The 26,623-nt window shown below is 53.8% G+C and overlaps 2 protein-coding genes across 3 annotated transcripts; both read right to left on the bottom strand.

Moving 5' to 3' along the window:
- Nucleotides 1–2,697: 2,697 nt before the first annotated feature.
- TGM1 (transglutaminase 1) lies at nucleotides 2,698–16,781 on the bottom strand. Its single transcript, XM_023227322.1, has 14 exons — nucleotides 16,339–16,781; nucleotides 16,001–16,189; nucleotides 14,760–15,008; nucleotides 14,250–14,368; nucleotides 14,014–14,121; nucleotides 13,392–13,566; nucleotides 12,852–12,990; nucleotides 12,608–12,711; nucleotides 9,879–9,967; nucleotides 9,249–9,402; nucleotides 8,857–9,138; nucleotides 8,549–8,709; nucleotides 8,037–8,173; nucleotides 2,698–3,103 (listed from the first exon to the last, which is right to left on the bottom strand). The coding sequence occupies exons 1-14, from the start codon at nucleotides 16,706–16,708 to the stop codon at nucleotides 2,875–2,877; spliced, it is 2,505 nt and encodes an 834-aa protein (XP_023083090.1). The 5' UTR covers nucleotides 16,709–16,781; the 3' UTR covers nucleotides 2,698–2,874.
- Nucleotides 16,782–19,806: 3,025 nt separating this feature from the next.
- RABGGTA (Rab geranylgeranyltransferase subunit alpha) lies at nucleotides 19,807–25,907 on the bottom strand. Of its 2 annotated transcripts, none has more exons than XM_023227323.1 (17): nucleotides 25,767–25,907; nucleotides 25,390–25,446; nucleotides 25,113–25,223; nucleotides 24,609–24,733; nucleotides 24,230–24,417; nucleotides 23,767–23,970; nucleotides 23,342–23,425; nucleotides 23,171–23,253; nucleotides 22,981–23,082; nucleotides 22,771–22,876; nucleotides 22,626–22,677; nucleotides 22,367–22,455; nucleotides 22,127–22,215; nucleotides 21,917–22,033; nucleotides 21,028–21,141; nucleotides 20,706–20,793; nucleotides 19,807–20,032 (listed from the first exon to the last, which is right to left on the bottom strand). In XM_023227323.1, exons 2-17 carry the CDS (start codon nucleotides 25,390–25,392, stop codon nucleotides 19,884–19,886), a joined length of 1,704 nt encoding a protein of 567 aa, XP_023083091.1. In that variant the 5' UTR covers nucleotides 25,393–25,446; nucleotides 25,767–25,907; the 3' UTR covers nucleotides 19,807–19,883. The 2 variants fall into 2 exon arrangements, with proteins under 2 accessions (XP_023083091.1, XP_023083092.1); XM_023227324.2 differs by lacking the exon at nucleotides 19,807–20,032 and adding an exon at nucleotides 20,047–20,291 and having other exon boundaries at nucleotides 20,672–20,793.
- Between the last annotated feature and the right edge of the window lie 716 nt (nucleotides 25,908–26,623).

Here is a 26,623-nt window from a genome sequence, read left to right as displayed (position 1 = left end):
ATCTAAAAAAAAAAAAAAAAAAAAAAAAAGCCAGGCATGGGCTAAAGACACCTGTAGTCCTAGCTACTTGGGCTGAGGCAGGAGGATTGCTTGAGCCCAGGAGTTGGAGGCTGCAGTGAGCTGTGATTGTACCACTGCATTCCAGCCTGGGTAAAACAAAAACAAGAAACAAAAAATAAAAAATAAAAAACAAAAACCAAAAAAAGGGTAGGGTCCCCCTAAGAATGGGAATGGGACCCCTAGATGTTTTTTCTTTTTCTTTTCTTTTTTTTTGAGACAATCTCACTCTGTAGCCCAGGCTGGAGTGCAGTGTTGTGATCTCGGCTTACTGCAGCCTCAACCTCCCCATGCTCAGGTGATGCACCTCAGCCTCCAGAGTAGCTGGCATTACAGGTATGTGCCACCACATCTGGCTACTTTTTGTCTTTTTTGTAGAGATCAGGTTTTGCCATGTTGCCCAAGCTGGTCTTGAACCCTTGAGCTCAGTGATCTGCGTGCCTCAGCCTCACGAAGTGCTGGGATTACAAGCATAAACCACCATGCCCGGCCACTATAGAGTTTTTAGCTCACAAATTTGTCCACCCTAAGCCTCCAGCTATGAGTCAATTACGCTTTAAGTTTTCCTACCCTGGTACTGGCTCCCCAGAAGTTTCTGTTTTGGGGCTTCTGTTGTTAAGTTGTGATTCTCTGTATCTGCTTTTTTGTCTCTCTGGTTTTAGGGGCAGGAGTTTGCCCCGTGCCCTCAATTCTCTGATAGATCCAACAAGAGTTATTAACTTTCAATTTGTTGAGCATTTTTCTTGTGAGGACAGGAGTGAGGACTCCCAAGCTTGTTACAGGCCGGACTAAAACCTCCACCTTCTGGGTTCAAGCAATTCTCCTGTCTCAGCCTCTCAAATAGCTGGGATTACAGGCATATGCCACCATGCCTGGCTGTTTTTTTTTTTTTTTTTTTTTGATTTTTAGTAGAGACAGGGTTTCACTATATTGGCCAGGCTGCTCTCGAACTCCTGACCTTGTGATTCGCCTGCCTTGGCCTCCCAAAGTGCTGAGATTATAGGCGTGAGCCCACCATGCGCGGCCTATCTTCCCTTTTATAATATGGTCTTCCTCCTGGGCTTTGAATTTCTGTGCATGTCAACCTCTGTTCATGGCACCCATGAGTCAGAAATGCAGGCACCACCCTTATCTCTGCCCTCCCTCCTCTCCAAATTCAATCTGTTACCAAGTCTCATCAGTTCTATTTCCTATACAACCTTCAAACCCACCCCCCCTTTTTTTCCCATTCGTACTACTTCTACCCTAATTCTACTACTTCTACCCTAATTCAGACAGGTTCTCCTGTCTCTCATCCCAAGAGGACTCTAGTCTTCCTACCTCCAGCCCAACCCTTCTAATTTCTTTTCTATGTTGCTTTCATCGTGAATCATGTGAAATGCAAAACTGATCATATCGTCCCTAATTGAAAGCTCCCCCTTACTTTCAGAAGGAAGTCCAAACTCCTAAATATGGCAAAAGGATTTTTAATGAACTGGCCCAAGCTTACCTCTTCAAGCACATCCCTTGCCACTTTGTACTCATCATGTACCCATATGCTAGTCCTCATCCAGCTGTCTGCATTTTCCAAATATGCTGTGTTGTCTCACATGTCTGTGCTTTACACGTGGTGAGTGATTCCTCTGTCCTCTGCCTCTTGGACTTGACTTTTTCTCATCTTTCATGGGTCATCTGGTAATCACCTTCACTAAGCCTTTCTGTATCAGTCCAGGCAGAATCACAGTTCTCTGGGCCCCTCGGCATCCTGAACATCCCTCTACTACCATGCAGAACGTATCTCATAAGGTTGTTGTAAGGATTAAATGAACTCATAAATATAAAGTGCTTGGAGCCTGGCTCCTGGTAAGTGTGTCATACGCATTTACTGTATTTAGAATGTTTACATATCTGCCACCCCCACTGGACAGGAGCACCTTAAGGGAAGGGCTTGTTTCTTCTTGTGCATGTTACACTACTGATGCCTCAAGGTATGCACCTTGTTCAGGTGTTTATAGCTAGTAGGAACAGCTCAATTTTAGCTCTCTTTTTCCTTGCCATGAGCCCTTTGTCTTGAAAGCCTTCTAAACTTAAGGGTTCAAGAAGACATGCGTTCAGGACCAGAATATCAGGTACATGATTTCATGGCTACTCCTGGCCCAAGAAGAACGTAGGCAGTGGGAATGCAGAAAAAAGAACAGCTGAAAAGAAAAATGAAAGGGCGTTGTTCTTGATCTTTAGTATACACAGGAGTCAAACTCTTGGTGAGTCTGTTCTGGGCCTCTGCGACAGGGATTCTGACACATGAAGTCTATGCTAGGGCTCATATATCTGGATTATTAATAAACGTCTGAGTGATTGTAATAGAGGTGGTGTAGACACTACACTTGAAAAACCCTGAGGTATAGGAACAGTTTCATTCAAACCAAAGCCAAAATCCTCTAAAACTCATCTACAGGAAAATTTCCAGGTAGAAGAGAGTTATACAAAGAATATCAACTCTGTCTTTCTGAGCCTCAACTTCCCTTGTGCTTCCCTCTCTCTGGTGAGGGATACCAGCCCTTGTCAGTGGATGATACAGAAAGGCCATGTGCAGCCCTGGGACAGACCATGGTTCCATCCGTCTTGGTGTGGCATGGACTGAAAGATGGACAGAGCAGCAGCTTCATTAAAAAACAGTTTATTAGCATCTGTGCCCCTAGTGCAAATGAAGACTGACTCCCTCTCCAGGAGCTCTGGACTCCCCACCTGAGCTCCCGGGGAGCTGCTCTGTAGTGTGCCCCCATCTTGGGGCAGTGTCCTTGCTCATCTGACTCCAGTCTGATTGCTCCTGACACAGGGCTAAGCTCCACCTCGAGATGCCATAGGGATGGTCTCTCCCAAGTGACTGTCACCTCCAGCATCTGAGAAGAAGCCCCTGGCCCCAGGCGCTGGAGCCACATCCACCTGGATGACACCATGCACCTGGGAGAGCTGCGGGCTGTCCAAGCTGGCAATGAGCTGGCGGGGGCCTGGTCGCACAGGCACAAACGTCTGGCGCAGTGTCACTGTTTCATTGCCTCCGATGTCCCTGTGGGCAGAGACAAGGTCATGGGCCTGGAGTAATTGGGGGTGGAGTGGGGAGTAAGAGCTGATCGAGGGCAGTCAGGAGGAAGAAGCAGGAGGTGGACCCATTCAGACAATTTCAGGCTCACCTGAAATTTCCACACCCAAGACCAGGAGCCCCAGGGCACCTCTGCATAGGCAGCTCAGCAGCCACCCACCAGCTGCCTGTGCTGGAACTCTCCCCATCGTCTGGGACTCCTTCCTCCCTACTCCCACATCCACCTGGACAAAGACTGCTGATGCCACCGCAGAGGCCTCTCATGCCATCCCCTCCATCACCACTGCTCCTGCCCCAGACAGAACATCCTCATCTCACCTGGGGTTTCCAAAACCAAGAAAACTTCGAAATGAGACTTTGGGGGCCCAACACAATATTTCCAAATACTTCCAGTTTTGACAAGAGCATAGGTTGAAGAAAAGTAATTATTCTCTGCTACGATCATCGTTCCAAAGAACAAAAGAGCATTTTCACACACAAAAACATTAAAAGGATGTTATCTTCGGAGAAAAAGGAAAATCCTCCCCAAGAACAGACAACAGACATCTTTAAATGGACATAAACCCTTGTGTGTGTGTGTGTGTGTGTGTGTCTGAGAGAGAGAGACAGAGAGTCGGGTGGACAAACCACACACACACACACACACACACGCACACACCAGTGTTTTCATTTTCTCCTTTCCACATGGGCCTCTGAAAAATTGATTCCCAGACCTCCCCTGGGAATCATGATTTCACTTGTCCTCTAATGGGACTCCTTGCCTCCCATCCCACTTTTGTATTCTGTTCTGCTAACCACTCAGAGGTGAACCAAATCCTTCAAGAATTTAGTGCTCCTTTGGTGCTTGTGGCATGAGATCCTGGCCCTCTAACCTGACACACAGGCTCACTCTGACTCAGCCCCTGCTACTTGCACAGCCTCATCATCCCCCACCATTCCTCCTGCTGAGCAGCCCTACTGAATGCCATCTTCCCCAGACTCACCTCCACAGTCATGCTTTGCAGTCTTCGCCTTGTGTGGAATGAGCACCCAGCTCTGCCTCCCCACCCTGGGCATCCTTGTGAAGGCCTACTTTTCCTCCAAGACCTGGCACACCACTTCCTCAGTGATGGCTCCCCTGAGCACCTCTTGCCTCTAGGAAAAGGAACCTCACCCTTCTCTGAGCTCCTCCAGCAATCTGAACGTTTCATTTTATACACTGAACATGATTGCATTTATATTGCATTTGCTCGTGCCTGTGGGAATTTGTCCTTCCGGCCTTTGCCTAAACCTCACCTCTGGTGCCCTATTCAACCCAAGCCTGCTGTTGGGGACCCTTTCCAGACACAGAACCTGTGCAGTCACTGTTGTCCTCTTAGAGAATGAGCTAACATCCCTAACTCCAAGGATGAGTTCTTTTCAGGGCAAAGCATTTGTCTTGGAGCCTGGTTCAGAGGGGTTTCCCGTGACCACGCTATGCCCTTTTCTACCACTTGTTAGCTGTGAGGCTTAGGAGAAGCTATTTAACTTCTCTGTTCCTTACTTTCCGGATCATAAAATGGACGTGAAAGTAAAAGGAGGAGTGGGATCTGATTATCCTGAAGGTGCTTCTGAACTCCCTGAAGGAGGGAGGTAGGGATATATAATTGAATGTAGTATGATAGGAAGTCTATAAATTAAGTCTATAACTTAATGGCTAGGCTATGTCTTGACTGCTTACAAATTTGCATTCTTAATTTTTGCTAACTTTTTCAAAGATACAAGATTCAAGGTTGTTCAAGCTCAGACCAGCCCTCAGAAGTCTATTTATACCTTAATTGAACTGTAATATTTCAGAAAGTAACCTTTACATTGCAATAACTGATTATTTTCAAGAGAAACTGTTTTCTAGGTGGAAATGTCAAGATCTCTCCCTTCCCTGGTCTCAGTGTGAGGTGGGGACTTTACCATACCTCTTTTGTGAGGTGAAGCTGTGTACAAGCCATCTGCTAAAGCTGGAATGTTCCTGAAACTGAGTGTGGGTCATGAAACCAACTCCCCGACAAGGATACCAGAACTTAGACATTGAAATGAGCATTGTCCAATTGTGTACTTGTTCAACCATATTGCCTAGGCTTGAAATATTTTTAAAACTCCTCCTGGACTCTTCTTCAGAGCCATTTAAACCATATGCACACACACGTGTGCTCAGTGACGCAATGGTCAGCCTGTCCTTCCTTCCACAGCATGCCTCGGTTCTGATGGAAAAGGGCAGTTACCCACCTGTTCGCTTATCTTATTAATTAGTCTTAGCTCTTGATGACTTCAGGTCTCTCCGCAAAGTCAAATCTACCCCTAAGAAGGCAGATTGACCACTCTGAGGACATTCTAGAGAATATGATTCAGACTCTGAGGGAAATTCCCAGGAAGGGTTTGGAACAGACTTCCAGCCTCCCTGGTGACTGCTTTTGGTGGTGACAACAGCCATCTGGAGGAGTGAGTTCTGGAATGTTTATTAAGTGGCCAGTCACCACACTGGGGTGGCACACCTTATGCTATAATGGGGTTCCATGCCACAGCCTTTGATGTGCAAATGAGAGGCAAAGTACACCCATCTTGGAATCTTATGTATCTGAACCAACAGCTCAGCGATGTCCCCCCGGAGGCTCCCAGTTGTACTGGAGGCTCTGTTCTGGACTCACAGCAGCTGAGGAGCCACAGACTGTCCAGGGAGGATCTGCCTTAAGAAACCATCATCCAACCCTATCTTTTACTGTAGGTAGACTCACACAAACTCTACAGGTAAAGACAGGGAACAGGTCCCCCAACACTCAGCACAGTGTCCCTTTCCTTACTTCCAGGCAGGGCTAAGAAGCAAAGGCCTGGTGGGGCTGCTGAGGCAAGTCCAGCTCTGGGGATGCCTTAGGACGAGGAAGCCCCCCACCCAACCATGTAGAGGTGTGAGTAAGAGATGTCTGCCGGGCAAGACGAGCAAAGCAGGCTATCCGGGGGGTTCAGGCTCTGTTCACTGAGCTGCCAGAGACCCTGGTAGGGTGACATGAGCAAAGCCCTCCTTTGTGACACATCATAGCATTCCCAGGGGCCCAGGCTGGGGCAAAGATCAACATAGCTGCCTTCTCTGCTTTGGCCTAACGGCAAAGGTGGCGGCCACCACCAGGAGAGCTGCGAGAGAGGGGTGGGCAGGGGGTCCTCTGCTTCCTCCCCTCAGTTTCCCCACCCCAAGCCATTGTTCTTTCTCAGGAGCTGTCTGTCTGAAGGTGAAGCCTGCCCCTGTCCCAGAAGGCTGATCTAGAAGGCCAGGCTCTGGCCTGCTTCTGCTTTCCCTCTGTGCTTTTCCTAGGGAGGGACAGGGCAGTACGTGTGAGTCTGTATCAAAGACGACAGCCACAGGCCCAGGAACGCAGCATGTGTGTGCCCTCACTGCACCCAGGGGCTTGCCCAGCCCAGGATCAGGCCCAGACGGCTGGGTAAGGGCCTGAGGGATGGGATTCTCTCCTCTGGAATTGCTACTTGGCCCTCATGGCACAAAACAAGCAATGAGCTTGAGAGTCTGTGCATGGTATGCACCACAGTGGGTAGAGCAGAGTTTGCCCCTTACGAGCTGTGAGACCACGTGAGACGTGACCACCAGCTTCTCCATCTGGAAGCGGGGGTAATAATGGCAATAATAAAAATAATAACTACCAATGGAGCACTAACTTTGTGCCAAGCAATGCACTAAACAACCCTAGGTCCAGGGGCTATTGCTATCCCTGCTTTATAGATGAGCACACTGAGGCTTGAAGGAGAGAAACCGCTTGCCCAAGGGCATATAGCCAGTAAGTGCTAGAGCTGGGACCTGAACCCATACCCTTAGGGTTCCAAAACTTTGCTTGTGTGTGTGTGTGTGTGTGTGTGTGTGTGTGAGAGAGAGAGAGAAACAGAGACACACAGTCTCACTCTGTCGCCCAGGCTGGAGTGCAGTGGCACAAACATGGCTCACTTCAGCCTCAACCTCCCCAGGCTCAGGTGATCCTCCCACCTTAGACTCCCAAGCAGCTGGGACAACAGGTGCACACCACCACACCTGGTTAAGTTTTAAAAACTTTTTTGTAGAAACAGGGTTTCACCATGTTGCCCAGGCTGGTCTTCAACTCCTGGGCTCAAGTGATCCACTTACCTTGGCCTGCCAAAGTGCTGGGATTACAGGTGTGAGCCACCACACCCGGCCCAAAACTTTGCTTTTAATCATATGATGACCTTTAATTTTTTTTTGTTTTTGTTTTTGTTTTTGACATGGAGTCTGCTTCTATCACCCAGGCTGGAATGCGGTGGCTCAATCTCAGCTCACTGCAACCTATACTTCCTGGGTCCAAGCGGTTCTCCTGCCTCGGTCTCCCAAGTAGCTGGGATTACAGGTGCCTGCCACCAAACATGGCTAATTTTTTTACTTTAGTAGAGATGGAATTTTATCTTGATGGCCAGGCTGGTCTCGAACTCCTGACCTCAAGTGATCTGCCTGCCTCAGCCTCCCAAAGTGCTGGGATTACAGGCGTGAGCCAGCGCACCTGGCCTTCTAATGTACTTTAAAGAGTTTTTGTGTCCAAAGGAGATAATATTCCTGAAAGTGCCTGGTCAGTTCTTCAGTGCTAGGCAAATATTAGCAATGAGTTACTAATGATTCCTATGTGGCGCTTTTGCTCCCTAATTAGATAGTGAGGCAGGGCAAGGGCACAGCACAGCACCAGGTGCCCAGGAGGTCTCCCTAAAGGCTGGTGGGACTGAGCTGGGTAGGGAGGTATTGCTAGCTGGCCCCAACCTGCTTGTTTGGGTCCTGACAGAACATACTTGTCCAGACAGAGAGGAAGCAAAGCTAGGAGTCAGGACAGCCTGTGAGGAAGGCCAGAGTGGCAGCAGGGGCAGGAGGAGAGGCAAGACTCACCCAACGTTGAGGATCTTGGGCCTCTGTAACCCAGAGCCCTCGAGTCGGAAGACGACATTGGTGAGGGTGACGGGAAGGGGGTTCTTGAAGACAATCTGTACTTCACACTCCTGGCCAACCACTGCTGCTCCCAGTAACTGAGAGAAAAAGAGGCCCATCCCCCATGTCAGAGACCCTGGTCAAACACACGGGGACTGTACACTGCACCAGAGAGGGGAATCTGCTTAGAAGCAAAACCTCCCCGTGTCCCACATTTATCCTCCTGAGAGAAGACTCCCCAGAAGTCAGAGAAGAAACTCCAGCCTATTCCCCAACAAAGGCTGTCACAGAACCAGAGACATAAGATCCCATGCTACAGATGAGGAAACTGAGGCCCCAGAGCCAGTTCTTGACCTTCTCCTACAAAGGCTTATCAGGCCAGCCTGCTCCTGGCTTAGCGCCCGCCTCTGATGTCCTTATCCCCTGGCCTTCACTCTCTGACCACCCCTCACGCCCCAGCAAACTGCATTCACCGTGAGGGAGAGGTCTGGGGTACGCAGACGGAAGGTGTGCTGCTTGGCCAGCACCTGCCCGCTCTCCTTGACGTGGCCTGAGACGTTCAGCAGCATGGCCCCTTGGTCCACGAGGTGGGGCCGGTATTCCTTGTAGGCCACTGGCATGGTCACACGGTCCGCTGGGGAGAAGAGGCATGGCGTCACTGAGGCCTACTTCCCCACATGCGGCTTCCCCCAGGGACTCCCCACTGCTCCTGGGGTCTCCATGTCCACAGCCCTGAGGTGCCCAGCCGTCCAGGGGGCAGGGCTGGGTAAGGAGCACTTACAGGCCCCTGGTGCGAGCTCCACTTCCTTCTTGGTTTCCTTGAAGATGGTCCCAGTGACACCGGTATAGAAGGTGACTGAGAGGTAGAGGTGCAGTTTCACTGTGCGGCGGCTGCTGCTGTGATTGGTCAGCATGACCGAGACCATCAGATCCTGCCCCATCACCGCGTCCTGTGCCTCCACCTGCATGGCCACATCCTCCGCTGAGCCCCGGTTGGCGTACACATTGGGTTTGCTGCCGTGGGCTGTTGCTGTCTCTACTGCCTTCCGCTCCGCGTCTGAGCCTGGGGGTTGAAGGTCAAGGGTGAGGTTCCAATTCCCACTTGGGTGGGCGAGCACTTGACAGGAACACTTGTCATGGGGCCCAGAGCTGGCTGGGTTGGGGGAATGGTACCTTCTGGGTGCTTATAGAGGTAGGTGATGTCCTCCCGCGTGTTGGAGCCGATGGCCTTTGTGACAATGAGTGTGCCAATGGCCTTCTCCTCCACATACACAATCTTGAAGCTGCCATCGTCCTGCCGCTGCCAGTACACCTTGTCACTATTCACCTGTGGGAGGGGTGGGGATGAGCAGGAATGAGTGAGCCAGAGGGTCTGGGGGTGGCCTGACTCCCGGCCTCCTTCCCCTGATCCCAGGAGCTATGGAACAGGGCTTGGTCCCAAGGGTGGCAGCTTCCTGGCAGAGCCCAAGGGGAGACTTTCCAAGATGAGCCAGATGAGGCCAGAGTGCAGGGAAGAAGCTGGTCTGGGAAGCTCCTCTCAGAGCACTTTGGCAATAATAACAGTAATTCCTCACGCTCATTGGCTGATTTTACGACTAGTGAAGCAGTTTCATACCCATTATCTTTTTTGATCCTGAGTACAAGAAGCAAGGCAGCCTTGATTATCCCCTTTTACAGGTGAGGAAACTGACTTGTATAATGAGTGACTTGCCCAGGGTCTCACAGCTGGTCAGTCAGCGGTGAAGTCGGGACCAGAGAACCCACAACTGAAGCCCAAGAAGGCACCTGCAGCCCAGCCCTCACCTCAGCAAAAATGAAAGGCGTGTCATACTTCATGTAGACCAGGCCATTCTTGATGGACTCCACGGAGCAGGGGCCACAGCAGAAGATGCCTAGAGTGAGGTGGGACAAAGGCAAGAGATCTGAGAAGGCAGAGAGGGACCTTCAGATCCTGGGTGGGGTCCACACAGGGCCCCAGCCCCAGCCACTCAGGCCTGGTCCCAGTGCCTGGTGGCCTCTGGAACAAGGCCATCAGCCCTCACCCAAACACTTGGGGGTCAGTTGACAGCCAGTGCAACACAGGTATGGAAAACAAAGAGTGGCTCCATTCGGCTGTCAATTCTCTTTCCTCAGCCCAGGCTGCTCTGCTGGAGGACGGGGGCAAGGTGCAGATGTGCAGACCAGCCTGCCTGATAACCAAGTCCCTGACACACTCTTTCATGGCTGACTGACACTGGATGTCCACCATCTGTGACCCCCAGAGGACAGGACCTCCTATCCTTTATCGTAACCAACCCAGAGTCTACAGTGGCCCTGCCTCATGGCCTTTGTGACAATGAGTGTGCTGATGGCCTTCTCCTCCACATACACAATCTTGAAGCTGCCATCATCCTGCCACTGCCAGTACACCTTGTCACTATTCACTTGTGGGGGGTGAATAGTGACACCACCGCCACCACCATTCCAGAGAGATGCGGAACAACCTTCAGCTCTGCAGCCTGCTGCCCTCTCTACCGGGGGGGAGCTGGTGGGTAACAGAGTCTGCCCTTATCATACTCAGGAGGCTGCCTAGAAGAGATAGGCTGACAGGAGGAGGCCTGGCAGGAGAGGACAGAGTGGGAAGTAAGTACCATCCAACAGGAAAGAATCTTAGACAACACCTAACACTACACACTCCTTTACAGACGGGGAAACAGCAAGGCGAAGTGCATGCCAGGATCTCACAAGACAGGAGGTGCAGGGAGAATGAAAGGAGCTAAGACTTTTTGAGTAGCTACTACACTTCTGGCATGCTGCTGGTCCCTTCAGATAGAGAATTTCTCATTTAATCCTCCCAATCACCCTATGTGGTATCTATTATCCCCAAATTACATCCAAACCACCAAAGCCGTAAAGTGCGAGGTGCTTGCCCAAGCGCATACATCTGAGAAGTGATCAGGCTGGGATCAAGCCCCAGTCTGGCTGGCCCCGAGCCCCCTGCCTGATGTCCACCCCACCACTTCCCAGAGTTGGAGGCCAGAGCTCAGATCTGCCAGTGTCTGGGCCAGGCTGTTTCAGCATCACAGGCATCACTGGGTTGCACAGCTCAGGGGGCTGTGTTCACATATCTGAGTGAGAGGGAGGGCGCTGGGAAGAGGCCAGGGGAGAATGTAGGCTAGGGAGGACTCTCTGACCTGGGGTGAGTAAGGGAGAGGCTGGACAGAAGGCAACTGGCAAGGCAGGCCTCGTGGCCTGCGGCTGGAGTATCACGCTAGGAAGGGGTGGGGGTTTGTTTGAGAACAGAGTGTATGGTAGTTCTAATTTCTGCAGAAACACATGTATGTGGACACAGAAAAGAGACCCGTGGGTTATATCAATGGTAATCATGTATTAAGGCAGGGTCATAAGGGCTATTTTCTTCTTTGAACCTATCTGAGCCCTGACTTTTTTCTATATGGTATATATAATTCACAGTGAGCAATGGAACAGACAGGAAGGAACTTGGTGAAAGCAAGAATATGTGTTTAAAAGGACTGGACTTGTTCTGTTGCTGACCTACCGCTCTGTGCCCCAGAGGACATCACTCCATCTCTCTGGTCACCCTTTGGAGTGGGTCCCAAATCTGACTGATCGTCAGAATCACCAGAAGAACTTTCAAAAATATACATTGTTGGCCGGGCGCGGTGGCTCAAGCCTGTAATCCCAGCACTTTGGGAGGCCGAGGCGGGCGGATCACAAGGTCAGGAGATCGAGACCATCCTGGCTAACACGGTGAAACCCCGTCTCTACTAAAAAATACAAAAAACTAACTGGGCGAGGTGGCGGGCGCCTGTAGTCCCAGCTACCCGGGAGGCTGAGGCAGGAGAATGGCGTGAACCCGGGAGGCGGAGCTTGCAGTGAGCTGAGATCCGGCCACTGCACTCCAGCTTGGGCGACAGAGCGAGACTCCGTCTCAAAAAAAAAAAAAAAAAAAAAAATATATATATATATACATTGTTGGCATCTATCCTTGGAAAGTCTAATGTATCAGGTTTGGGGTAGAACCGAGAAATTTACTTTAAAAATATTTTTGAAAAAAAACCCAAATACCTCCTGAGAGAGAATAGGGAACCTTTACATTTTGTGTTCTTCAATTCCACACTTTTTTTCCTTCCAAGCATGTATTATTACTTATCGAAATGACTTTAAAAGGGTCCTTCAATTAATTATCTCCAGGATATATAAGTTAAAAAGCAAGTAAGAATGGTGAATATGAATTCTCTTTCTCCAAATACTCTTACAGCTTTGAATTTTGAACCTCCCTTGTATATTAACCATTATAAATAAAATAAACCATTATAAATAAGTAAAATTTAGGCAAATAGAGCGTTATACAGAAAGGTAAAAATAAACTAACATCCACATGGTGGTTCATCTGATAAACCCGTTTGAGAAGCCGTGGGGTTACAGGGCTTGGCTCTCCAGCCCAGCCCAGCACTGACACTCTGGACTGTGTTACTCAGGTGGGGGAGATGAGCAGGGGCATGGTAGGAAGTAGGGGGGGCCCAGCTCACCACTGCTAGTCTCCTGTGGTGTGGCATCCACCACCTGCCACCCATCAAAGCCCGAGGGAAGATCTGGCCTCTTCATCCAGCAGTCGTTCCACACATGGAAGTTCCTGGATGGACATGGAGGAGGGGCCGGGTCTGAGCCCCAGGGTCAGGAGTCCACGGTTTCCCCAGCCTCCCCTGCCCACCCTCCACCTCCAAAGCTCAGGTCACCATTCTTCAGCACAGATGGGCGTCCACCCCAGCTCACCAGACAGAATCATGGTTCAGGTGCTCTAGGGGCTTCATGTTCTCATCGAAGTAGATGTCCATGGTAAGGGATGTGTCTGTGTCATGGGCGGAGTTGAAGTTGGTGACAGTACGGGTGGCCAGACCCAGGCAGCGCAGCACTGTGGCGGAGCGAAGGTTGGGGTTCAAGGCACGGGTTGGGGGCAAGTGAGGCATCGTGTCAGGAATATCAGGGGGAGAAGGGCAACTAGGATTGCCAAGCTGGGCATAGACTGCCAGGGTCAGGGTCACCGGGGCCAGAAGGTCTTTGGGCTACAGAACACTTGGGGTCAGGGGAAGCTAGGCCACCTGCCTGGCTCAGTCCCTGCCTGTCCCTTCTCCCTCCCTTCCCTTAGGCCTCTCTCTGTTGTTAACACTAATTAATGATAATTAAGACCAGCCTATCATCCACCCCCGCCTGCACCCTGCACTGTAGCCACAGCTGGGCAGGGCTGGATAAGCCTGGCTTTCCTCCCTTCTCCCTGTAGGGCCCGTGCCACTCCTGTCCCAGTCCCTCCACTACCTGTAGTGGTCACGCCAGCAAAGACCCAGCACTGGCCATATGGGACGGAATAGCCGGTGCGTAGGTAGCTAAGCAGGATCTCCACGCTGCCCACCCACGCTGATGGGTTGGTGCCTCGGGAGTAATCACCAGACCAGTTCCCAATCAGGACTCCATTGTCATCCAGGGAGTTCACCTGCCCAGGACAGGATGAGACGGGGCTGAGGTGGAGGAGGGGCTCAGGACCTGCCATGTGGTCCTTAGCCCAGCCCTGACCCTGCAACCACCCCTTAGCCCTAAATGCCTCAGGATCCAGACATCACCCTGAGCTCCATCCAGCCCTTTCCTGAGCCACCTGCCCCCCTCCCACCCAGGCTCTGACACAGGAATGTGAATCCTGGGTGTGCCAAGTTTTGGGTTTGGCCCTGCATTCCACAGGGGCTGGGACAGGAGCCAGGAAAGGCGGGCTGCGGGGCAGGCAAGGGAGAGAAGAGGAGGGATACCCCTTCCTGAAGTATCCTTTGCAAGGACAGGGACAGGGCTGGGGGTCCTCAAGGAATCCAGAAAGGGCAGGATGAGGGTGGAGGTGTGGCGAGGCAGCAGGCAAACACACAGTAGGACTCAGAGGCATGAGGGTGCTCACCATGGCAGAGATGACCCGGGAGACACTGACTGGGTCTCCACGGCCTCCATATGGCATCCCCCGCCGGTCCAGGATGTATAGGCAGGCATCCAGCACCCCATGGTCAAACTGGAAGGAGGGATGGAGGGCAGAAGTGACAGCCTGAACCCTAGGCCAGCACCCTGCTCCAATACCCCAGCCACCACACCCACCCCAGCTCCCCTGGGTGCATGTGACCCTGGCCAGCTACATCATACCTGGCCGTAGTTCCAGGTCCGCTCACCAATCTGTGCTTCGGTCCCATAGTAAATTCTCCCAGACTCATTAAGCACATACTCCTGCCGCCAATCCTCATGGTCCACGTACACAATGTCCTCTGTGTCCCCAGAACACACAAAACTGGTTCCCTCCAGTTCTCTCCCTGGGCCTCCCCTACTCCTGGCCAGTTCTGCAGGACTCATGTCCACAGAAGAAAATGTGGGGATGCCCCTAGCCTGACAGGACTGCCGCAGGAGAACAGGGGTAGCATGACAGATGGTAGAGGAGATTGGCCTTTGCCAGGGGCCTTCGCCAGGAGAGGTGTGGCTGGCTGTGTGATCCTGGGCTGGCCACCTTTCTGCACCAGGCCTCGGTCCTCTCATCTGCTCAATGGGAGGCTGGCTTCTCCTGGGGTCAGGCACCTAGGTACCCTGCCGCATCTGAGGACAGGAAGACCTTCCCTGTCCTTCCCTCCCATCTACCCTCTGCTCCAGATCCCAGCTGCTCACCTGGGCACCAGGGGTTGAAAAGGATGTAGATCTCGTTGTGGGGGTCAAAGGGCAACTGGAACTCCCCAGCGTCTGACTGTGTGCGGACTGTGAACTGAAACTTGCCGATGATGGCGTTGGGGGAAGTGTGGACCCGTAGGTTCAGAGTCTGCCCACTGGCCTTGGCCACCTGGGCTTTCCAGCCTCCACTGCCCCCCTTGCCCACTGGGATGATCACGTGCGTGCCCTTGCCCACCTCGGGGTTGTTTCCTAGAGTAGGAAATCAACAATTAGCTGGCGAGGCCTTCCTGAGGAGAGGGGATGGAACCTGGGACTTCTCCCAGCCCCACCCAAAATATGTATGAGCCACTGTGTATGTCCCTACATTGGGCCATCGTCTTATTCTCTGACAATCTCCCTCAGAGCAGCTCTGTCCCCACCCAATGCTTGCCCACATGTTAGGGCAGGGCCGCAGTCCAACATCCCAAACCCGTTCCCCTAACACTGAACTCTGAGGTGGGGAGGAGAGATGAGGGCTCTTGTCACCTTCTGCCTGCCTGTCACAGTGCCTGAGCCGGAGGGGCAGATCCACCTGCCCCGTATGAAAGGGCCGTCCTGATCCTGAAGGCCAACCCTGCCTGCTCCCTGGGGCTGCAGGTTCTAGAGCCCAGGGCATCCCTGGTGAAGGTGGTAGGGGTTCCTGGGAAATTAGAGGGTGAGGTGGGCAAGGTTAGGCCCTAATCAAAGAGTAAAAGGAGTCGCCTGCCCCAGGCAGCAGCATAATCACCAGCCTGAGAAGTCAAGCTCCATCAAGCAACGCGGTGAGGGAGGCACCTGCCCTGGGTCATGGGGACAAAGGGACAGAGACAGAGGGAGACAGAATTGGCAGAGATGGGGGACGTGGAAGGAGAGAGGGAGAGAGAGAGATAGAAGAGAGAACCAGCCGCATCCTGGGGAATGAGAACAGACGCAGAAAGGACAGAGCAGCAATGCCAAAGGAGGCACTGAGGCAGGCCCTGAAGAGAAGTACTCTGAGACCGATGCCCCAGGAGGCTTGAGGAGGATGGGCCTGGGAAAAACTGAAACACCAAAACCGTCTCTGAGACACACTCCCAGGGGCACACCCACACACTTGCACCTGCCTTATCTGGCAGAGGTGAGGAGTGGGGCAGGGAGGAGCCTAAAGACCTCTCTGACTCTAATGCCAGCCTCTCCCCACCAAACATAGGGCCTTCACCCTTCCCACTCCAAGTCCCACTGACCGATGAGTAACTCAAGGGTGATGCGATCAGAGGATTCATAGGTCCGGGACAGGTGGAGAAGCATGTGGAAAGGCTGCCCGCGACGTACTATCAGCTCATCGTATTCATACTCGTCTGTGTGGTGCTCTCGGCGGTTCTGGTCCGAGCGTGAGCTCAGCAAGTCCACACCGGTCACTACTAGCATGCCTTCTGTAAGGGCACAGCTCTGGGTCAGTGAAGGCCCATGGGGAGCCCAGGCCCTCATCATTAGCCTCCTATCCCTCCAGAAATGCCAGGATGAGTCTCTGGTCCCATTAAAGCCTTTCAGCTCTCAGCTGAGGAGGACAGACTGGCCTCACCTCGGATGGTGCCATCTCCAGCTGCATTGACACCACTGCCCCGGGAGCCAGGTCTTCGAGTCCCAGAGCTGGACCCTCGACCCCTGGAGTCAGAGGGTTCAGGTCCCCAGTCGTCATCTGCCACATTTCGGCATGAACAGCAGCCACAGCAGCGAGCCCAGAAGGAACGGCTTCCTCCTCCTCTGCGAAAGCGTCTGTCTGGCTCTGGCTCTGGCTCTGGCTCTGGAGAAGGCGTGGTAGGGGGCTGCAAGGGGTTGCCACCCCAACGGCCAACGTCGGAACGTGGCCCGTCCATCATGCCTGTTAGGAAGAGGCGGGGGTGGCTCCTTAACCCAGGTAGCCCCAGCCAGCTGACCCAGAAACCCTCCATCCAGACAGCTGATTCGGTCCCAGCCCGATGACTGACACAATCCCACCTTGGCCCAGAGATTCTCCAAAAACATCCAGAGACCCTCCCCGAAGACCATTCAGACTCACCCAGAGAAGCTTCTCACACTGCAGAGAAAAGCCTTCCTCTCACTCCCACCAAACCACATCCGAAAAACTGCCCATTGAAGAAACCCACTCAAGGATCCATCCCAGGAAATCCACATAGTTCCCTGCATGGACACTTGTCACAGCCTCAAGACCCAGTTGCACACACATCAGGGTGCTCCAGCATCCCTGGGCCTGGTCCCTCCACCTGCTGGCTCCGCAGTCTAGAGGTGCACAATACTGACAGCTTCTAGAACTCATTTGTTAGCAGAAATTCCCCAACTCAAGGTTCCTCACAAGACAGACAGGTGGCCCCGGGGCCTGGGGTCCTTGGCGTTCCCAAGTCAGGGAAGACCCCACAGAAGGGGTAGGGCATGGCAGGTGCCCGGAGCTGTGCCCAGTCCAGGGAAAGCAGAGCCTTGGTGTTGGGGAACAGCCTGGCTGGGGCAGACAGGTACACAGTTGGCCCACACCCCACCTTGCTGGATCCCGGCACCGCCTCCGATAGTGTGGGCCACCTGGGCTCAGCACCACAGTGCCCGTGGTGGCCCCTCACCTGGCAGCAGTGTTGGCAACCGCAGCACTGAGTCCCGGGGCTGAGATGGAACAGGTCGGGATGGATGGGACAGGCCTGGTAAGTGACTTATATGGGAGGGAGGGGCCAAACAGCTGTGAGGGGCGGAGGGAAGAGGCAAGGCCTCTGAGTGGGAAATGGGGAGAAGATGCTAGGGAGGGAGGAGGGGTGAGGTCTGTCTGGGCTTAAGCTGGGCTTTGGTGGGATCCACCTGTGTGATGGCCCCTGGCACCAGCCTGATTCCTGCCAGACTGGGCATGTGAGGAGCCCCTTCTCCCGGATGAAGAAGCTGCAAGGGCAGCGAGGCAGGCAGGTCCTTCCACCCATAGCCCTGTCTGGCCGACCTTCTGGTCCCAAGCTCAGGCTGCCTACCTCTGCTCTCACAGGCTCCTGCTACCGAGCTCCATGAAGCCCAAGCCAGGCTCAGCCCTGTGAAACTGGCCGAGCGGCCTGGTGCTGGAACTCATCCTGCCCAGGGAGGTCCCGGGATCCCAGGTTGCAGACTGGTGACATCAGCAGAGAGGCCCTCAGACTGGCTTTACCAGCTAACCCCTGACCTGCTGGCTCTACCAGATATTCTGACTCCCCGCACCCCCAAGTCTGTCCCTTCTTTCTCAGCTGCTCTACAGCCCCAGGCATGAGTGAGCTGCCCCTCAAGTTTGGGATTAGGGAGATCAGAGTAGGAGCAATCTCATTTCACGTCCCCCACCCCCACTGTAGCCTGGGGAGTTGGGGGAGGCTTACGCCTTTCCACTCAGGCTTGGGTGGGAACTGAGACCCCCTTCCAGGGGTACAGAGTCCCTTTCTCTCACTGAGAGGAGTCTCTGCTCATTTGGACTCGAGGATTCCCTTTTCTCCAACTTGGAATTCTTCCTGGGAATCCAGACCAACCGGCTCAGGCACCTGTGCTGTGTGCATCCTAACTCCACCCCGACACTGGGGAAACACCAAGGATGGCACAGAGGCAATCCCAAGGCAGAGAGGAGGAGGCTAGGCATCTTCAGGGAGGCTCTCCTTGGGTCTTGTCCTTGGGCCTGTCAGCCAGGGGCTTCTTCCTTCTTTCTTTCCTTCCCACTGGTGTCCCAGCTCTGCCCACGGGACGCCGAGCAGAAGACAGTGAAAACAGGTTGACAAGAAGACACAAGGAAGCAGAATCCAGGAGGGGCTGTTTGGTGGTGCATCAGGCAGGGAGGCGCCGTGGGGAGTGGGGACAGAAAAGCCCCAGGAACTGGCAGGGAGCCCTCCCCACCCACACTGCCTTTTCTTGTCCAGCTTCAAGCACCAGAACCTGCCTGGGGGTGGGGGCAAGTGCCCCACCTCCAACACCCTCAGTAGACACACCATTGGATATCAAACTTCCAGGCAGGTCAGCCAGAGGGCTTTGTGCAGGGGCTGGGTGTTTCTGCATCACTGCAGATACGGGAAGGGGCAGGGCCCTGGTTGTCCGGATGTGTGTGAGCACACGTGGACCCAGGCGGATCCCAGAGAACCAGGAGGATGCCTTTGTCACACTCTCTCCCTAGCTTTAATCAATCTTTCTGTCCCCACCCAGCCAGGTTTGAGTCAGTGCCCTAACCCCTGAGCCAGTCCCCTCCCCCAACCACCACTCAGGACTGTCTAGGTCAGGACAAGGTGTGTACACGGTATGTGTGGGGGGACACCATGGGAGCAGACACTCAGCTCAGGACCTCAAGGAGCTGAGGCCAGGCCGCTGCCCAACCATTCCTTAGTGATACAGAAGCAAGAACATGAGTCTAGAATCCTAGACCAAGGGTAGAGACAACTTTGGTTTCAGTGCTGAAGCGCTCTGGCCAAGAACCATGGGCAAGTCTCAACAGCAGTTTCCTCATCAGAACACTGGGCCTAATAATCTCATCCCTGAGACTGTGAGGATCAAATGGTATCAACTATTCTCAAAGGTACTTCAACCGTAGAATGCTACCCATGGGGACCGATACTGTGATTCAGGCAGGGCGGAGCAAGAGCACCCTGGCCCACTCCTGGGAACATGGAGCCCCTGAGCCTCCTCAGCTATGGTGAATGGTGGCCAGGGCAGAGAGAACATCTGGAAGGTGCAGGGGTCATGGGAAAAACTTGTATGATGCTTCTAGCTGAAGAAACTCACAGTTGCTGTGTTCAGGCTCTGCTCAGCCAGAAGCAAAACCTGATCCCAAGCCCTGTTCCTGCTTGGAATCTAGACCCAGTCCCAGCCCCAACCCCAAACCAGAAGGTAAACACAAGCTCAGCCCTCACCCTGAATTCTGCCCCAGACACTGAGGCCTTGGCTCTCCCTGAGAGGAAACAACAGGATGGCGCAGAAAGAATGAGCTGACAACACCCCATGTCTCTTCCCTTTCTTTTCCAAAAATAAATGGCTGTAGTGATGAAGGTAGTGGTGTAGTGGTAGCAGTGACAACAGGTTGGTAGCCTGAGAGGGCCTCTCCATTCTTTATTCAGTCCCAATAAATTAAAGGGCAAGGGTAGGGGGCAGGGCCTCTTAGGTGAGGATGCTGCTAACTGAAGGCAGCAGTTCAGCCAGGTGCTCCAAGATGCCCATCGCTTGGCACAGCGGGTTACCCTGCAGGTTGAGGAGGACCAGCCTGGGGCAGGAGGCAAGAGGCTGGAGCGCTGCAGGTTGCTGGAGGCCTTGTGCAGGAGAGTCAAGGAAAGCTTGGCAGGTTCCTCCCAATTCATTTGCTCCTGTGTACCCTCAAGAGCCGGGGACTGTTGCCTGGAAGTCTGTTTGATGGGCATCTCATGTGCTCCCTGGAGGGAGTCAGGCTCCAGGCAGGGACTGCAAACATCTGCCCACAGGGTCAGCCAAGCAAGAATGAGCCGCAACACCCCAAGCAGACTGGTGTAGTATCAGGGAGTGGTGGAGGGTATGATAAGGTGGAAATCCAGCCTGGTCCAAAGAGACATTTACTATTCAGCAATGACCAAGGGCTGCTGAGTGAAAATACCAGTGTAAGGTTGCTCTAACTTCCAATTTTTAAGAGGAGAATCAGAACTCTAGATGTTTTTTAAAGTATGAAACTTCCTGATTTTCAAAAAACTACACGGACCTGAAGAACAGCTGCAGGCTGCCCATTTGTGGTGGAACTCTGATTTAAGAAAGTCACTTACACTCTACCAAACTCCACTAGTGCAAGTCAGTGATAGCCCAACAGCCCCAGGCTCTCCCCCTTCAACTCACACTACAGAGTCCCTGTCTCCTGCCCTGCCAGAGGGTGGCACATACCCTGCCTGCTGTCTGTCCCTCCCCAGGGTGGCACCTCACCTTACCCACTGTCTGAAAGGCACCCAGAAGGAAGGATACGGTTGTTGCACAGTAGCAGCTCCTGCAGCCGGGGTAGGTTGGTGACGCCATCCAGGGACTCTATGGCATTATCACTGGCCTGCAGCACCTGGGGGCAGGGAGGGCAGGGAGGCAGGACAGGTGCTGTTAGCCGGGGATGGTTAGCAACTGAGGAGCTCAGAGGGGCTCACAGGGTCAGGCTGCGTGATGGAGGTGGAAGGCACGCAGTTACCTGTTTGAGGTGGAAGGTCCTGCACATCTCTTTGTAGGATGGGCAGACTTCTGAGGTAGAGGAAGAGGAAAAGAACCACCCATGACAGGGATGGAGACATGGGTACTTTACCTCAAGGCAGCGCAGGGCAGCCAGTGCAGGTGGCAGGGTTCGGAGACGATTGTGTGACAGGTCAAGATGGGTGACCAAGAGCAGCTGTTCCAGATGGCAGAGCACTGTCAGATCCTAGGGGGTGAAGGGAGGAAGGAGGTGATGGGCTTCCCAGGAGACCTGGGAGAGGGTCTTCAGCCAGCATTTATTAGGCACATGCCCTCTGTGCCCCACAGACCCTTGGGGACCCCAGCCAAGGAGAGGATGGGAGCATATGGAAAGCTGACCTTAGAGTCCACAGCAGTACATGACACGGGACAGTGAGTGCTGTGAGTAGGGTAACCAGTGGGGTGGGTGAGGAGGAGGCGGCCTGGAGTTCAGAGATACAGGGGCCAGTGGAGGGTGCTGGGTAAACAAAGACTGGTCCCCCATGGGGACTGGTCCTGATGAGGCAGAGATGAGTTTGGCAGGAATGGAGGTGGGCTGTGGTAATGTGATAAAACTAATGTGTTGGGAAGGACTAGGAAAAGTGGAGCCTGGACAACCTTTCAGGAATCTCTGGAAAGTATTTGGCCTTCAGGTATTGGGGGTTGCTCCAGGGTGAGATGTGCTGGAATGTGTGGGAGGAGTGGGCTAGGGGTCATTCTGAAGGAAGATGAAGCTGTGACCAGCCTGGGGAAGAAGCAACACAAGGAGGTCCTGGTGACTCAGGATTTGAAAGTGAGTGACAAGAAGAAGAATTGGCTGAGTGACAGAAAGGCCTGGAAGAGGAGAAAGCTGGGAGGGAGGGATGAACTCTATCTTGATTGGGAGGAAGTCCACGAAGGCACCTGAGACTGGGGGCAAAGTCAGGGACGTGGGGAGGCCAGCAGGATGAGGGCCAGGGGAAGGCGTGCGTGGTAGCTCATACCTTGTGAGCCAGGTGCAGCACACGCACCTCGGCATACTCCATCTTGAGCACGCTATTCTCCAGCAAGAACTTGCTGCGCAGGTCATCCAGATATGCTGCCCGCATGGGGTCCACGGCCTGGAGTGGATGGGGTGGGCAGGGTATGCATGTCAGCCGCCTGCCTCCTGCCTGCTGGGCCTCCCCCTGGCCTGTTCTGTGGGCACAACTTGCCTTGAGGGTCTGGAAGTACTGCAGGGTCTCCTTCTCATACAGCAGGGGGTCCAGTGCCCGCATGAGCAGGATGATGGTAAGCAGGCACCCTGAGGAGAGGGCGGGGAAAAGGAGGGTTTCTCCTGGATCCTCCTCTGCTCCCACCCTCCTGAGGCCCTCCTGCTGTCCTCTCAGGGCCACACTGGAAAGGGGCTCCCTCAGCGGGCTCTGGGAGCAGACTCTCATGGAATGGGGCCTCACATTTATTCTCAGGCTCCAGCTCCTGCAGCTCCTTACAGGATTCCAGCTCAGACTGCAGCACTGTGGACTTCTCCACTGACAGCTCACACCTGAGGGTGGGCAGGGTAGGGAGGTGTTGAGGCCCACAGCCCTGAAGCACTGGTCAACATCCCCAGTATCTAGACTGAAACAGCTCCTTAAGGACCCAACCTCCTGCCCTGGCTGCCTAATGCCCAGAGTCCAGAGCCCCTCTCCTTGTTTTGTGCTTCCCTATCACCACCTGAATAGCTGCTCGTCCGTGGTGGAGTCCCGGCACCAGCCCTCCTGGCGGCCTGGGGAAAGAGTAGATGGTTGAAGGGTGCACCCTGGAGAGGAAAAGAATGATGGGGACTGCTGCAAGGGGTGGAGGCTGCAGGTTCCATCACCTTTTAAAAGCACGCATTCTTTCTGGACATCACCTGCTGTCCAAATGACGCGAAATGTATGTTGGGGCAATTGGTCGTTGAGGGAGGCAGCAGGCAGGTCACAGAGCTGGGAGTACTGGGTCAAGGAAATGCCCTGGCCTAACTACTTTTTTGACTGTCCCACCCAGCCCTGCCCCAGATCCCACTTCTGCCCCACCAATCCTGGGATACCCAGACATGGCTGGGCCGGTTCCTGCCATCTGGGGTCCTCCACTCCACAATCAGGGGAGAATCATCAACCATGAGCAGCAAGATCTCCGTCCTGGAGCCCACCTGGCACAAAGGACAAAGACAGACTTCAGCTCCATCAGCACCAGGCCCACAATCCCACAGTGCTCTTGACAAAAGCTGCAGGACTCACTAGGAGGGGCCGAGAGAAGGAGACAGTCAGACAGGCCTCGTCCCGGCTCACATGCAGGCAGCGCAGTGCATCCTGGGGGTCAGCTGCAGGGAGACACAGTGTCAGATTTCCTTAAACCCTCTCCCATTCCTACTAAGCCCTAAACACCCAGCCCCTTTCCTCAGTGCTTACCTCGGCCTAGGAGCCAACGGTGATAAAACCAGGCACTCTGATCATTGGGGTCAGTGAAGAAGGCATTCTGCACCAGCTCCAGCTCTGCAGGGTTCCGGGAGGCATGGGACTGTGGTCAGGACACTGGTGGGCTCCTGGCCACTCCAACACCCTACCACCTCTCCTTGGAGTACTTCCAGCCCCCAGTGTCACTTATATGCTGTCCTTGCACAGGGGCTACGTATGTCAGTTTTATCCTCCCCATCAGACACTTGAGCTCCCTGCAGTCAGGGACTGATTCTTAGGCACCCCTGGAGCCAGGCATGAAGTAGGTGCTCAATAAACCTGAGTGACAGGTTCAGGAACAGGATCAGGCATGGGGACTAGAAGGGTGGCACTGCAGAGTCCTCCCTTTTGTAGGAAGGAGGACCCCTAACCCTGCTTACCTTTGAGCAGCACATCCTCAGGGAGGCGCCCCTGTGGTCCAGAATCCGGCTGGGGGTGCAGCTGGGGCAAGAGACAGGAGCGGTAATGCCAGGACGAGTAGTTGGAGAAGTTTCGGGTGATGAGGCTGTCAGTGAAGGCTAGCTCTTCTGCAGGGGGCACGGCTGCCTGTGAGGCCACAAACCGCCGATAGTCCCAGCAGTGAACTGGAGGGAAGAGGTGACAGCATATCTTAGAGGCAGGGCAAGAGGAGCTACCTGGCTGGGACCCCTAGAGTCCCCTCAGAGAACCCCTAGAAACACTTCAGTGCACTCCACAGAGGAGGCATTTGGCTCCAACATCCCTTTCAGCACCAGCTCAGTGGACCCATCCTGGATATCCCTCCCCATTCTGGGCCTTACTGAGGCCCCAGTACCAGAATGTGGGCAGGTGAGGGCTGTGGGGACAGAATCTGCAGGCACGTACAGTTCCGCTCATCCACCTCCAGGAAGCGGGCACAGAGCTCCAGCTCTCGGGCCCAGTTGGGCTCAGGCAGGCGGCCTAGCAGCCAGCATCGGTGGTGCCAGGTGCCATAAGACTTAGGGTTCACCCGCAAGCAGCTCTCCAGGAAGCCCAGTTCTGCCTTCACCAGAGCAGCCAACTCTTCAGGAGACCTGTACCCCAAAGGGAAGGGGGGTCAGGGCTCTCCTACACGCAACCTCAGCTCACCCCTAACTTTCTGCACCCAGCCCCCTACTGTCCTCCATCTATGCCAATGGCTGCCCCATTTCTCCTCCAACCCTGGACCCACGCAGTGTAGGCACAGGGCCAGGGCAGGCTTCTGAGATCCTGAATCCCTACGCACTTCTGAGTCTCCAGCTGCTGGAGCACCTCTCGTCGGCAGTTCCAGAGGGTGGCAAAATCAGGGTTGGCTCCCAGAATCTGGCTTGTCAGTTCCAGCACTGACTCATCCAGCTCACCAGCCTGGCGCTGAGAAGATAGGTGGCAGGGTCAGAGATCATATCATTTTCCCACTACAGGACTAAATAACGTAAACTTAAAACCACCCAATATTCTTGTGAATCCCACATTATACAACAGGTACTATGAACCATGCTTTATGGCCTTACAGGTATTCTCTCATTTAATCTTCACAACAGCCTTATGCAGTAGGTGCAATTATTAGCCCCATTTTACAGATGTGCAAACTGAGGCCCAAAGAGATCCAGCAACTTGCCCAAAGTCATACAGTTATAAGTGAGAGAACCCAGAACTGGATCTAGGCAGTCTGACTCTAGGGACCAGCTCTTGGCCTCCATACTGTACTAAAGGAGCTACTTGGGGTCGGGGCTACCTCTGAGGGCCCCACCTTCTGGAAGACGGCCTGGGTGGCTGACTGGTATAGCTTCAGCTTCTGCTCTCGTTCTAGTCTTTTGGCCTCCGCCTGCTCTTCTGACGTCTTCACCTTCAGGCGTCCGTGCTATAAGGATGAACGGGTTGGAAGAGTGCAGGTTGTCTTGCAGGAGCTGACCTGCAAAAGCCCCACACTGTGGAGCCCTAGGTTCATATGGGGCAACCAAGTGCACGGCCACTGCGGGTGAGGGCGCGGGCGTGCGGAGATGAAGGGCTAGGCTCAGGGTTCTCACCATGGTGCCGGCTCAGGGTTCAAGACAGGGGAAGGGTCCAGTGGTAGCCCTCGAAGTCTGAGGAGAGAGGTGTCAATCACGTAGCCCCGCCCCCTACTAGCTCCGCCCACAGCGGTGTCCCGGAAGCAGCAAGCGTGCCTGGGCAGAGACCCCCAGGGTGTAAAGAGGTCCTGGGACAGGCTTTGCGCGTTCAGCAAGAAGCGAACACCCGGACTAGAACTTCCATCCGTATGGCCCTTCCTACAGCCCGATTCGCCCGGGCCAGAGCCCGAGCCGGGGCACCTGGACGTTAGGGACCACTCTGCGCCCCAAAGGTTGCCGCTCCCCGCCCGTCCCACGGCTCCCGGGCACCCCCGCCCCCCCGCGGGCGGACCCACCTGCGCTGGGAGGAGGCGCGGGGGATGCGGAGCTGCGGCGCCCGCCACAGAGCCCAGGCGCTGGCTAGAGCGGCGCCACCTCCCGGCTCACCGAAACGCAGCGCCCTCTGCAGGCTTGGGGAGGGACTTGCGGCGGAGGAGGCCGGCTCGGAGGCGCGTGCGCGGGGGCTCTGCGCTGGCTGTCCGGAAACGCCTCGTACCTGTTAGCCACCTGGTGTGTACGAGTGCGCACGCGCGACTGTAGCGTGCATGTGAAATAGTGGGGAGGACCGTGCCAGTTGGCAACTCAAAATGTAGTGTAGTTAGTGGAAGAGGGTTCTCTAACAGTCAGAAACCCGCACCTTCACTACTCCTCTGACCTCACCCTGGCCACACCGACACCCTTCTATATGTCAAATCTAACAGGTGGAGTTTCCTGTCATTTTCTCTAACCTCCGAAGCATTTGACTCTACCCACTTCTTTATACTTGACACCCCCATCCTGGCTTCTTCTCCTGCACCTCTGCCTCTCTCTTCTCATCTGTTCACCTCCACCCCTAAATGTTGGTGATCTCCAGGGTCCTTTCCTCACCGCTTTTTCACTTCACACACTGTTCCTGGGAGAATGTTTAAATCTAAGCGTTCAACTGCTTCGAGTTGGAGCTCCTCAGAGCTGTTTTGGCCCACAAATCTGGCATTACACTTTCTCTGGGTGAGTTCATTCACACTCATTGTTTTAATTACTACCTGTAAATTGATGACACCCAATTTTATATCTCTAGCCCAGATGTCTTGCAAGCTTAAATAACAATAAATAATACACATGCACATACATATTCAAGCACCTATTGGATATCACCCGGTATTTGAGACACCTC

This window comes from Piliocolobus tephrosceles, chromosome 6 (genome assembly GCF_002776525.5).
Source record: "Piliocolobus tephrosceles isolate RC106 chromosome 6, ASM277652v3, whole genome shotgun sequence".
In the NCBI taxonomy this organism is placed as follows: Eukaryota; Metazoa; Chordata; class Mammalia; order Primates; family Cercopithecidae; genus Piliocolobus; species Piliocolobus tephrosceles.
Note: the sequence above shows the minus strand (reverse complement) of the source record. Positions and strands in the feature narration are given on the sequence as shown.